This window comes from Hypomesus transpacificus, unplaced genomic scaffold (genome assembly GCF_021917145.1).
Source record: "Hypomesus transpacificus isolate Combined female unplaced genomic scaffold, fHypTra1 scaffold_221, whole genome shotgun sequence".
In the NCBI taxonomy this organism is placed as follows: Eukaryota; Metazoa; Chordata; class Actinopteri; order Osmeriformes; family Osmeridae; genus Hypomesus; species Hypomesus transpacificus.
The window spans coordinates 27,143-40,695 of record NW_025813757.1 but is presented as its reverse complement, the minus strand read 5'-3'; the positions used below and the strand labels follow the sequence as shown (position 1 = coordinate 40,695).

Sequence of the window (13,553 nt, the reverse complement as noted above, 5' to 3'; positions counted from 1 at the left end):
AGATCTTTATCAGTACGCGAAAAATTAAATGCATTATAGGGACGTATGCAATTATGGAAAGAGTTTTCAAATGGACAATATACAGTCAGAAATGAAACACACGCAAACATCAGTGTAGTGGAAAATGTATTTGTGCATTTTAGAGGGGAAATAATCAACAAACATCTGAACAGCGTTCAGCTTCAATGCTGTGGATACTGTCTTCAATACTGACAAACCTCACAGAGCCATACAACAAATCCACGTAGTGTATAAATGAACGTATGAAAAACTGTCAAAAATACATTCTGATAGAAAAAAAAGAATTGTAGCTTAGACTGTAAATGTTCCTGTTTTTTTCTTTTGAACCATGAGTTAATTTAATTCACTGAGTGAAAACGTCCCTGGTTAAATGTGTATTTATAAAATAACGCAACTTAAAGCCATGCAGATCAGAAAGCAATAAACGATCAATAAATATGATTATGGTTCTTATTCATGGTTGATGCTTTTACATAAGGCCAACAAACATTGTGTAGTAATACTAGTAATACTGGTACCCCACTAGGTGTCGCTGAAAGGCAAAACACTTCAGTTCCGACTCCGGCCAGACGACTGTAATTTGGCAAAGTTGCATCTTTGTCCTCTCAAACAAACCGATCACAAACTGGTGATCAGATTGTGGCTTTGGGTAAACATGACATTCTGATGTGGAAAATGTAAGACAAACAGGAGGATGGGTCGCCTGCTGTGTTTGCTCCACAAAGATCATCATATAACTGATGTTGCTAAACGGTATGCAAGGTTTCGTGGTTGAGGAAATATATCATTTTTGCAGACTGTTTTCTCTGGAACAAACCTCAAACTTAAAAAAAATGCTTAGTTTTCTGGCAGATCTCTACACGGCAAATCCTGGTACAACAGCTGTCTTAGTAAACACCAAAGAGGACACAAAATGGACCCAGGAACACCAGGAGCAACCGACAAAAAGATAATAACCAAAATGACTGCTTGTGGGCGGCAGTGTCATGAAAATCAGAGAGAGAACAGAGAAACAGGTGGAGACATGCTGAACTCAGCAGACAGGTGTTTCTGCACCGGACCAGACCGTGGGAAAGAACACAGCCTACTACACACAGACTCTTCAGTTACTCTCACTTTCAATCCCTCTCTAACACCCTCAACAGCACTCATATAACTTGCTTCCCCACACTTCCTGATGAGAAAAGGGGAGTGATAGTGTAGTGACCCCCTTCTCAAGACCATCGCAAAAATGATTTTCTTTTAGGGGGAAATGTGTGTTAGCCAGCAGAAGGCTGATGTAGAATAGAAGGTCTCGTATCAACGTATATACCTAGAAGATAACTTAAGCACCATAGGTTTAGCAACCTAACAAAAGCATGGAAACACCACACCCTTCCACTCCACTCTTTAACCCACAGCTAACAAAGTTAGACAGCATATCCGTTTCCAGAACCACCACAGTAACATAGCTCAAAGCTTTTATCCGCTCAACACACACGCAATCAAAAGCTAATACGAGGCCCACATGCTATATGACGTGAAAACATTAAAGAGAGACATAATAAATAGAGATGCATAGATACAAAAAGGAAAACATGAGTGTAAATAGCAAAGAAATTATGGTAGACGAATAGAAGAGGGCTCCCAAAATACATATGAACCACAAAGACGTGAACAAGTCACAGAGGTTTCTAACATAATCAATAAGTTATCAGAGAGACAAGAGACAAGTGTGCTTGGCACCAAAGCACAGTGGTGAAGGAAGGCCAAACCGACACATACGCAGACACATACGCAGACACGCACACCAACAAATAGTGCAAACACACACACACACACACACACACGATCAAAGTGGGCGACAATTGAGGCACCGCAATCACTTCTTCTGCTCAAAAATTGTAAATTCTTCCTCGGGGCTGTGCTTCAAACCATTCAATATAAAGACTACACACACACACACACACACACTGTAACAACTAAGGCATTTAAAAAAGAGAAAAATGCACCGTGTAGTGTAAACAAATCTGAGAAATCGGAAAAGAAGCGTCAAGAGATCTGAGCCAGACGCTGAAGCAGGCCGGAGAAACCAGCTGCATGCTGGGATAGCTCCGCCACTCGGTCCACCATTTCCTGTGTGGCGGAGACAGATGGGTAGTTCTGGGCGGCGCCTTTGGTCGCTATGACAACCGTCTTCAGGGCCTGGCACAGTCTCCCTCCCGAGGTTGTGACCTGTGTGAGTGAAATAAGAGATTATTTACGGAACACATTTTATTGAATGTATGTTTATGTATAAAAAAAACTAACACACCACGTTTAATGGTTCAGTAGTAGAACCGTAGTTCTGGAGTGTGTGCGCTGTCCTGTGTGTGCACCAACCTTTGTTCTTAAATCAGGGGACGTCAGGAGGCGGGAGAGTGTGTCTCCGATGAACACGAGCTTGTGAGCCGTCACGATCAGACTCTTTCCCCGGGAAACGAAGACGCGCGGCGGCTGGTTCCCCTGCACGCTGCTGAACAGCAGGTCGATGGAGTCAGCCAGGCAGGACAGGTGAGCCAGACTCTGGGAGGAGTAGAACGACAGGAGCTCCGAGTCCTCCAACGAAAGAGAGACAGGAAGTGGAGGAGAGGGACTCACCTGGAGAGGGAGAGGTGGAGGGAATGGATAAGAGAGAAAACAGGATCAAGAATAAGAAACAGCTCATCTGTTCTATAGTCCTGGGGTCTTTTTTAGCTCGTCAGTGCTGACTGAGATGGAATTATTTCATTAGTGATCATGTCTATGTTCATTATTATACTTGAACATGCCAATAAAGTTTTTTCCATTGGAAAAAGTAAACAGATGAAACATAAGCCAGCAAGAGGTGATCCCAGGAGCTTTGCCTCTGTTAGGCAAACACCATTCCTTATTATGTCATATTCCCAGACCGAAGGATGACCTCTGGGATGTAACATCAAGTCTCCAGTCAGAAGGGATAAACATGCTTTCGACAGAGACGGCGCTACAGGCAAAGACTGATGAGATTTAGACCTGATCCTACTGGGGAAACAGGAGCAGCTGATCTGTGGAGGTCGATGCTGAATAACTTGCTGTGGGAGACCAAGGTTACCCTCGACGTTACTGTGTCACACTGATGACTCGACAAGTCAACGGCTGACAGGACAAGGACGATTTGGAAAAACACACACAGTTGTTGACTCAATGAGAGAGCGTGGTTGTGTGGTGAGAACGGGGACCTGTATGAACGGTGGGAATGGGAACGTGTGAGACTGTATGTGAAGGGCGATGAACTGTGTGTGTGTGTGTGTGTGTGTGTGAGAGAGAGAGACAAACAGAAAGACAGAGACAGAGAGAAACAGAATTGTTTAAATTACCCTGGGTTCTGTCATACGGACGGTATGCCCGTTCTCTAGCAGAAAATCTGGGGGAGGTTCCGGTTTTCCCTAAGGAAAGAAGGCGACCAAACCTGGACTGTGAGTACAAAACTACCAAAAACAAAGAAAATGCACTTCTACCAAAAGATAGGCAATGAGAACCAAGGTCCCCTGAAGCCCCCGCCCCACCCCTCACCTGAAGCTTGACGTAGCCCACACTGTCGCCCACAGGTAAGGGGGCGGGGATGGGGGTCATGCCGATGCCAGCGTACTCGTTCCCTGGGTCGTCCTCTCCGTCGTCGTGCCCCACGGTCACCGTCACCGAGGGAACGGCGGGGGGCAGGGGGAAGGTCGGCTGGGGGGTCGGGGGCAGGGGCCTCTCCTGGATCCAGCTCCCCTTGCGGGACCCCATCCCGGAAGGCTTCACGTCCCCCACGGGGAGGGCAGGAAGAGGCCTCCGGGACAGAGAGTCCTGGGAAGGCAGACGGGGCCGACTCTGCGTCTGTAACAGGATGGTGGTGTCCTCCAGGGCCCTCTGGACCGTCGAGAGCAGGGCCTCGGACGGGGAGGCGTGGCCACAAGCAGAAAGAGCCGGGAGGAGGTCTGAGAGGCGGGCCCACGCCTGCTGGAGGGACAGGGTTGGATCGCTGAACTGGCTCGCCTTCCAGACAGAAAGGATCTCAGCCAATGACGTGGCCAGGTCCCTGGAGGACACGGAAGAGGCGGAGTTGAGAACCGATTGGACGAGGCTAGACAGGGAGGCTCTCCATTGGACGTCCCCTGAGCCGTTGCTCGACACGGACAGCCTACGAGTGGAGGAAGAGGAGGATGAGGAAGATGGCAGGACGTCCAGAGTGAGAGCTGGGACGTCATAGATGCCACAGTCAGGTTCCGATGAGTCTCCAAGATCTCCTGCACTGTTGCCGTCCATCATGGGAGATCGCTTTCCTGGACCCGGGATGGAATACACCTGGCTGTGGTGGCTCTCTTCCACAGTTAGGCTGTTTGATACGTCTCCCGGGGCGAGGGGCAGGCCGGGCAGGGTGGGAACACTGTAGACATCCTCGTCCACCTCGAGCTCGGTAACGATGCAAGTCTTCTGCTGAAGGGGCTCGGACGACAGGTTTAGTGTTATGGTTGGGACGTCATAAACCTAGAGAAACAAACAAAAAATGAAGAGAGAAAGTGAGTTGATGTGTGATAATGTCCCCCAAGGAAGTACTCCACTGTGCATGGCCTCAACACAATGATTCTTCAGTCTCAGAAAGAAGTTCAGCAGCCCTGTGGCACTGCTACCAGCAGTCCAATTCGAAAGACACAGAAGACACACACCAAGCACACATTGAAATGACCCACAGAGGAGTAAAGGATTACTGTGGGGAGAGAAGTTGGACTTGCATAGCCATATTGGGGGACATTGTAAAACATAATTCCACACAAGACATATGGCACTGACTGACTGACTACAAAAAAAGAAAAAAAAGAAAAAGAGCTGCAGAATTCTAACCAGTCCAACGAGATGGCCCCGTGGGAAACAGGTGTGGCCAGAGACAGGCGACGGGAGAGGGAGTGTAGTGTGTGTGTGTGTGTGTGTGTACGTGTGGTGGTGGTGGGGTTCTCAGAGAGCAGAGAAGCAGACAGTTGGCAGGAGGCAAAGACGCTGACCTCAGACTCCTGGTCAGCCTGCGGGGGAAGGGTCCTGGGCGTGTTGTAGATGCTGTCATCGTCACACAGAACCGCTGCCTGGGCCGGGCGCTGCCACCTGCTGCTGGGAGGAGTATCGTACACCTGGGGGGGGGGGGGGGACAAACATCACTGAGCTGAGAACCCACTAGGAGCTGCAAAAGCATTTCCAAGTTGTTTGTGTTGCACGCAGCTCATTGTGCGACTAAACCGGTTTTTCTGGACGCATGATGCTTTTCAGAAGCCTAAGGACTCTCACACATGCAGACATTTACAAAACCTGACACAATATCAACAACCAGCTCTGCCTGTGACTCCTCCCCCAGTCACCATCTCCTCGCTCAAAGACGACCCTCTCATAGCTCCTTCCTCACCTGATCACCGTCGTTGTGATCGATTAATTCCCCTGCCTTCCTGGTCTGCGCCACCTGACCAAAGTTCTCCTCTTTTGTCCATCCGTCTGGTCTCCTTTTATTCCTCCCCCGGGCGGGGCTGGAGGGAGTGGGCTGATTGGTGGATCCGCTGATGGGTTTGCCGGTGGACACAGCAGGGGTTTGCTGAGGCAAGTCTTTCCTGGTCACCCCCCTGACCGGTGGAGCAGGAGGAGGAGGCTTGCGGGCAAAGTTGGGTGACGCCGGCACCCTGGCCTGCCTAGCCAGGAGAGGGGAGCCTCTGTGGGGGGAAGGGCCAAGCTTGGTTTGCCTGGCGGCGGGCAAGGTGGAGGGAACGCCCTGCCCCCCTGGAGGTTTGAGGGCCACCTTTTGCTGTTGGCCGGCCTCAGCCAGGGAGGGGGAGCCTAGAGCAGAGCCGTTGGTTTGGAGAGTCCTGTGTAGCCCAGCTCCCACAGGGGTGGGAACCTGGTACAATCCTGGGCTCTCTTGGGCTGGTTTGACCTGAAGTGACCCGTTAGTCAGAGCAGGACTGCTGCTGACCGGTGCTCCCAAAGAGGGAACGACACCATCGGCACCTCCGGTAGGGGTCTGGTACACGTCTTCGCTGGGCATCTCTGCCGCCCTAGACACCAGGTAGGAGCCTTCAGAGTGGTCTGCCACTGGTACCGGTTCCCTAGGAACCAAGTAGGTGTTGTCCTCCTGGTTCTCGGGTCCAGTTCCAGCCTCTCTGTCGCTGACGTATACAGATACAGCCACGGCCACCTGGGTTCTGCGATGCTGTGAGGCCATGAGGGGGGAGGGGGGTGTGGGGGTCTGGTAGAGGGTGGTCGCGTCGGTGCCACGACCCCGGAGGGACGGGGAACGGGGTCGCCCGGCGACTCCCAGATCCCATTCGGGACGGGGACCAGAGCTGGACCGGGAGCGCGGTCGTCCGCCCTCGACCCGGCGGAGCTCCCCTTGCCGGGACACGGGCACGGCCGCGGGGCTCTGGTACAGCGCCTCCCCCTGGCTGGATGGAGACTGGTACACCCCCCCTTCCGCATCCGCCGCCGCGGCAACCGCGCCCCGGGCCAGAGGCGGGCCGGGGGAGAGGTAAACCGAGTCTTCGCTGGGGGTCCTCCGAGGGTCGGTCCCCGGGGGAGGGGCGGTCTGGAGGAGGCGGAGGCGGTTGGCGGGGGCGATGCCCTGGCGCCCATGCAGAGAACAGAGCCACCAGCCGGGCCCCCCGCTCTGATCCTGGTCCAGCACCATCAGGATGTCCCCTTTCCGGAAGGCCAGCTCCTCAGGACTCTCCGCAGCATTGTCAAACAGGGCCTTCGCAAGCACCGTCTAGGGGTGGTGGTGGGGGGGGGGGAAGAAATAGGTAGTTTAGGGAGTTTTTAAGACAACAACAAATATCCACAGGAACTGGGGGAGAGGACTTAAATTCACCCTATGGCAAGCTAACGCCAAGTACATTGACGGGGTGATGGCCCGAGAGCTCCAGAGAGAGAGAGCTCCAGAGAGAGAGAGAGAGCTCCAGAGAGAGCTCCAGAGAGAGCTCCAGAGAGAGCTCCAGAGAGAGCGAGAGAGAGAGAGAGAGAGAGAGAGAGAGAGAGAGAGAGAAAGTGGGAGAGACAGAGATTAAGGCCACAATGACAGCAGTATCAATGCAAATTCTGGAGAGAGACGGTGGCAGTGACTCAGGTCAATGATTTAAAAGGAGAAGAGGGGTAGGCCTAAATGGTAATGAGGGTGTGTAAAGGGGGGAGGGTGGCACATCTGTCCCTTTTTGGGGTTTAATTGCCCCCCCACCCCCCTCCTCTCATTTTGCCCTTTTCTGAACCAAGCTCCCTGGGGAAAAGATGCTTAGTCAAGCTGAGCACAAGGACTAGGTCTATTCAAGAGGGGGACAACTGTTTCATACTAAGGGTTTAAACACTGACTTCGGATGATCAGATGAAAGCAAATTAGACTGTTGGATTCGTGTAGAATTGGTCAAAGTTATTTCCTGAGAATCGCCAAAGAAGCTCCCTTTCCCACACTGAAAATGTAGCATGAGGGAGAAATGCTTTTATTGTTTGGTTTTACACACCACAATATATATATATATATATATATATATACACACACATTATATGCCCAAGTGCAGAATTATTGATAATAATGCTCCTATATTTTACGGAAAACAAAGCACAGTATTGCCATCTACATGTCAATGATTAACACCCAGCTACAGATGTATTACAGCCGCTGTACAACTGTACAGTAACTGAGGTACTCACTGAAAGCGACATTTTTGCTTGAGACTTTTACGTTGAGTTCCTTCAGTGCGATGTGCTTCAGATTCGGCAAAATTCCGGGTCGTCCATCTACATACACAGGAGGTCGACTGGTTCCGTCAAACGATCTGAGCGTCCGAGGATTTGTTCTAATTTCCACAGCCCGAGAACTGGAGGTGCAGCCGTCGAGCGTGTCATGAGCCCACACAGCCACACTGCTGGTTCTGTCATCCAGACCACACAAACCTCCGCAGTGGCATCGATGTGTCACTCTCCCTAGACGAGTCGGTAACCGAGATTAAGCAAGGTATGAGGTGATGCTTCATCAATTATACATACAAATTATATTTTCACAACATAACCTTTAGATAGTGACTTCCAATTTGCTGGATGGCTACGCCAACTGCCTGCAAACTGGATCACAGGCCAGTACTAGGCTCAATCGAAATACATACACCTTTCCTATTTCACATATCAAGTAGTCTAAACACGTAGGCTACGGTTCAGGGTCATACTATAATATCTATACGGTATCACAGTTGAGGCTATACAATCTATGCTTACCGTTTCAATCTACTTGCCCCTAAACAACTCTGTGGTTAGTACACTCAAAACAAAAGGCATGGCTTGCTTGTAGCTAGGTTAGCCACTATGCTAGGATAACTAGCTAATACAATTTGGTTTGGTTTAGACGGCCAAATCCTGTGAACAAACATTTCCACGGACCTATCAAAATATTGGCATGAAATAAAATACCATTAGGTAGAGAACTTACGGTAGACAGTTCGCAAACATCACATTTTGTTCAAATACAATTCAGCTAAGAGCGAGTTGTGTGGCCATGTACTACCGTCATCTCGCGTTCGTTCAGAAGACTACTGCTATCATTACTAGGGCGGCGTGGTCACGTGTCTAGAATTTGAAGGCATATTCATATTCCGTGTAGATTCGTCATACACAATTAACTTAAGTCAATTACTGTGTTTAGGTACTAGTCATTTATCACAGATGCGAACTGTTGGGTTTTCATATGAAAGGAGGCTCATATAAGAAGCTCGATTAAGATGTCCTTGCCCTATAACTATGGTCAGCAGAGGGAACTATCGAGTCAAGGGGGAACTTAATTGGCCAAACTCCATTGATTTTCATTAGTTTTACATTCGTCATTCAATATTTTAAATTAGTTTTTAGGTCTTTAAAACGGCATGCTAGAAAACGATATCAAGGTCATATCACATATTGGCCAGTACGCCACCCTTCACTTTTGTCACCTAAGCCCAACCCCTTGGCTTTGAAGGTCATTAGGATAATACATCCTTACACTATAAATCGCATTTGTTTTCAACCAACAAAAAGGAGAAATGCATGCGCATATTTACACACAAAAGGTAAATCATTTAATATAAAGACAAAAAAATACAATGAAGGCATTTTAAAGAGGTAAAAAGATTTAAAACCGTTTAAAAGTTGTCAAAAATGTCATGAGTCTGTAGAAACCAGGTGCATGGTGGAACAGCTCAGCCACTCAGTAGTGCAGAGCCAGAGTAGTCCTGTGAGCTTCTACAGTCAACGCCACAGCCGACCTCCGAGCTGGTACAGTCAACCCCGAGGCTATGACCTGGGGGCAAAACGTGACATTTAATTAAGTAAACTGGCTCTCCTCTCAGTGACTGTGGGTCAGAGTGGTGATGACAAGATTCCCAGCAGCAGAAGACCCTATCGTCAACAAGTTTGTGCATCATAACTCAATTATGTAAAGAATTCCAACAATAAAATTCACTGCCAGGTACATGTTCTAAAACTAACTAAAAGTAACAGTTTAGCCCTGAAAAGGTTCAGAATTCATTTGGTGAATGCATTATTGTGGGGTTGATTATGGAATGAGTTGGAGCAGCACAGTTAGAGTCTGGTTAAAAAAGAAAAAAAAACATGTCCCTCCAGACAGATGGCCGTGACTGAATGGGAGAAAAAATAGCGTCGGAATTCTCACCAGACAAGGAAACAGGTGTGGCCAAACAGAGGAAGGAAGTGTGTGTGGGGGTTCTCTTTTTTTGGGGGGGGGGGTGGGGGTGGCTTGTGCAATTTCAGAAACAAACTACACATGCAGACATCTACATATCACCATACATTCCAACCCACCAACTCTCAAAATAACCTCTTATCCCCAAGACATCTCTGCAGTGCCTCACTTCAGGGTAACCATTCTGAACACTGGAAATCTTACCAGGAACTGTGGTTGGAAGGAGTCGGCTGAGCCAGAACACAGGCATGGTCCCCGGTCTGTGGTACAGCACCTCCACCGGGCTGGGTGGAGACCTGTGCACCCCTTCCACATCCAACACAGTGACATCCACACTCTGGACCAGAGGTGGATTGGAGGAGAGATAAACCATCTTCACTGGCACTTGTCTGCACCAAATCAGCAGTACCAGTGCATTCAGTGTAGAGTGCATCAGATAGGGGTAGACACTGAGGCAGTGATTCAGGTCAATGACTTGAAAATAGAAGGGGTTGTGCCTAATGGGATGTGAGACAAGAGGGAGGGAGACCCTTGCTGCAGTTTGAGGTGCATTACTGGCCTGGAATGTAACCCCCATTTTTCACAATCAAAGTCCTCCCCTTGCTCCGAAGGGTGTCAGTACAGTATAGACAATATAAAAAATTATTTTGTTCAGTTCACCCAATAATGTATCACGAGTTTCTCAACAAAAACAAGCTTAGATCTGACTCATAACTTACACCAAAGAAAAAAGGCACTACAGACCTACTGAAGGTGCGACCTACAGATATAACTGTAATGAATTCCTGAGTTTCGATGTTGTAGAAGGCCACTGTCCCTCTTTGGTAGTTCACGTGTACCCCTAATAACTTGGGCACAGGCTTGTTAAGCAACTTGGAAACGGTCAAAAAAGTGTAAAACTTGTTTTTCTTCATTCCTATACTCCAGACACTATCAGACAATGGGGTAATGTTGGTTTTGGCATTGCTGTAAGTGACACCCACTGACCACTGGCGCGACAGAAGCTGAACTTCAAAGTAGAACATCTTTTTGAAGGAGTCTTTTCCGAGGATGCAGGTACATGCACTGAATCTCAGGGGGTCAGCAGTTACAGAGTTTGATTTAGTAAATGCCAAATACACCCTCTGGGTGTCGTTACTCAACCTCAAAAAACTATTGGCCGTTTTCATTTCCAGCACAATCTTGACTGCAAAAAAAAGAAAGCAGTATGATGTGTAACAAGCTTCTGCATGTATACAAAATGGAAAATACACCAAACACGTACCTTTAGAACTCTGTATCCACTTCCACACTGAAATGGAAAGTGAAATCACTCAGCTGTCATGTAAAAACGGTATCAGAACTGACAGAACCAATTTCACCAAATGTTTAAACTGTCTCCCACTTCCTAGAACCAAAATACCCATCTCTAAAATAAGGGTGATAGTAAGATATTGAAAGTCAATGGAAGGAAAGAGCAGTGCTCATAAATGCTGAATCGCCTCTGAATATTTTGACCTTTTGGAAGGACTTTGGTAAGTCTTAAGAAGCTGTTACAGGGGCAGGAAGAACTGTGTTGGGGGGGGGGGGAATTGACAAAGGTACAAGAGGGCAAAAACAGCAGAACTGTGCAAAACCTTACCGTCATCTGTGATCCTGCCATCTTTAACTGAGTCAGTGAGTCAGTGAGTCAGTGAGTGAGTCAGTGTGTATAGGGGGGAACAAATAACAAATAAACCTTAATTGATATGAATTAAATCCAGAATTAGATCATTTGTCATCTTAAAATGACTATAATCAAACATTTACAGTTTCTTTCCAACTATAAACTATAACCAACCTGCAAGGAGGTTCCAGTTTGGTTCAACTGGGGGGAAAAAAGTTAATACGGCTAATTTACAATTGTTGGACTGATCTTACGTGGAAACAAGTGTTTTTATGTTGGATATCAAAGCTCTACTCAGATATGTACCTGATGTCTGAATACTGGACCCTGCATCAGATGCCAACTCTGAAAGTGAACCTAGGACAGAGAAAGCAATTTGAAGGGAAAGTACAGCCCTAGTGAGTGAACATATAGGATAACAACAGACCTGCCAACGTGTATTTGATTTACTGGATCTACATGTCGTCATTTAGCAGACGCTCTTATCCAGAGCGACTTACAGTAAGTACAGGGACATTTCCCCCCCCCCCCCCCCCCCCCCCCCCCCCCCCCCCCCCCCCCCCCCCCCCCCCCCCCCCCCCCCCCCCCCCCCCCCCCAGGCAAGTAGGGTGAAGTGCCTTGCCCAAGGACACAACGTCATTTGGCACGGCGGGGCATCGATTCGGCAACCTTCTGATTACTAGCCCGACTCCCTCACCGCTCAGCCACCTGACTCCCTGGATAATGTAGTAATGCTAAATTTCTAACAGCATAAGGTACTCAGTAGTTTATATGTTGTATATCAAAGCTCTAATCAGATATGTACCTGATGTTTGATTACTTGACCCTGCATCAGATTCCAACTCTGACCCTGCATCAGATTCCAACTCTGAAAGTGAACCTAGGACAGAGAAAGCAATTTGTAGGGAAAGTACAGCCCTAGTGAGTGAACATTATAGGATAACAACAGACCTTCCAATATGTATTTGATGTACTGGATAATGTAGTAATGCTAAATTTCTAACAGCATAAGGTACTCAGTTTTTGTTGGATATCAAAGCTCTAATCAGATATGTACCTGTTGTCTGATTACTTGACCCTGCATCAGATTCCAACTCTGAAAGTGAACCTAGGACAGAGAGCAATTTGTAGGCAAAATACAGCCCTAGTGAGTCAACGCAATGGGATAACCACTGACCTTCCAACATGTATTTGATATACTGGATAATGTAGTAATGCTAACGTTTCAACAGCATAAAGGTCCTCAGTTTGGCTTCCCTTGTTACCATCAACTCGGCTTGATTTCAATAACCTCAATTTCCTTCAATGAAGATTCCATTGTTCAGTTCAATAATAAGACATGGGCACAACCGTTCACAGACTTAAGTAGAAATACTCACCAGAAGATTCTAACAGTTGTCTCTCTAAACGTACAATGTAATAAACTGAAAACAAAGAAACGTCAAGGTCAAAAGCTTCACATAGCGTTTACAAATCAAGTTTAACACCGGTGGCAATGTACAGTATGAAAATACAAACCCTAACTAACAAATACACAGATAAGCAAGGCACCCACCACAAGCACCAAGTCCACAAACTAGCAAGACTGTGACAGTAGTCCAAATAGGGACGAGCAAAGGCATTCTTGAAGCTCCTAACAAGAATAAAAGGTCAATTTAGATGCGTTAAATTACAGCCCCGCCATCGTATTACAATTTGTGTTCACACAGTAGATGGAGAAAGTATTATATCATAAATAGGAAAGGAAAACGACGACACAATTCTTGGACATAAATAGTTGCAACAAAGACTTACTTATTGGTATGGCCAAGATGAAGAGAGAATTAAAACAGTTCGATTTCTTTACCTTGACTATTAATCAACTCACCTGTGGAATGCTTAATTGCAATTAACTGCCATTGCAACAAAGCGGTTTTTATTTCTCGCCAGTCAGAGGGAGAGAGTATGGTGTCACAAATGAAACATTTGCATTGAAATAAAATATTTGATCTATTAAATACTGATTCCTTATGAAGTCCATCCACCAGTGCCCTGCAACTTTCAGATTGGTTTGATTGTGCCTAGTTGTCCGCAGTTCAGTGAGCGTCACCTGGATTAAATATACATTATAAAAACACCACAAAATGCCATATTACATATCCTAAACGGTGAACACGTTCGGCGCAGAATTCAAAC

The 13,553-nt window shown here is 47.3% G+C and overlaps 1 protein-coding gene across 2 annotated transcripts; it reads right to left on the bottom strand.

The window, feature by feature from the left end:
• Nucleotides 1-109: 109 nt before the first annotated feature.
• On the bottom strand, nt 110-8,599 carry efs (embryonal Fyn-associated substrate). 2 transcript variants are annotated; one of them, XM_047014085.1, is made up of 8 exons: nt 8,489-8,599; nt 7,717-7,989; nt 5,435-6,781; nt 5,043-5,165; nt 3,574-4,530; nt 3,378-3,446; nt 2,383-2,640; nt 110-2,235 (listed from the first exon to the last, which is right to left on the bottom strand). In XM_047014085.1, exons 2-8 carry the CDS (start codon nt 7,726-7,728, stop codon nt 2,053-2,055), a joined length of 2,949 nt encoding a protein of 982 aa, XP_046870041.1. In that variant the 5' UTR covers nt 7,729-7,989; nt 8,489-8,599; the 3' UTR covers nt 110-2,052. The 2 variants fall into 2 exon arrangements, with proteins under 2 accessions (XP_046870041.1, XP_046870042.1); XM_047014086.1 differs by lacking the exon at nt 8,489-8,599 and adding an exon at nt 8,278-8,456.
• Between the last annotated feature and the right edge of the window lie 4,954 nt (nt 8,600-13,553).

Coding starts and splice junctions, on each gene's coding strand:
- efs (XM_047014085.1), bottom strand. Junction 4,531..5,042: donor AGGCTGACCAGGAGTCTGAG/GTCAGCGTCTTT, acceptor TTGTTTCTCTAG/GTTTATGACGTCCCAACCAT. Junction 3,447..3,573: donor TGGGCTACGTCAAGCTTCAG/GTGAGGGGTGGG, acceptor TTCTTTCCTTAG/GGAAAACCGGAACCTCCCCC.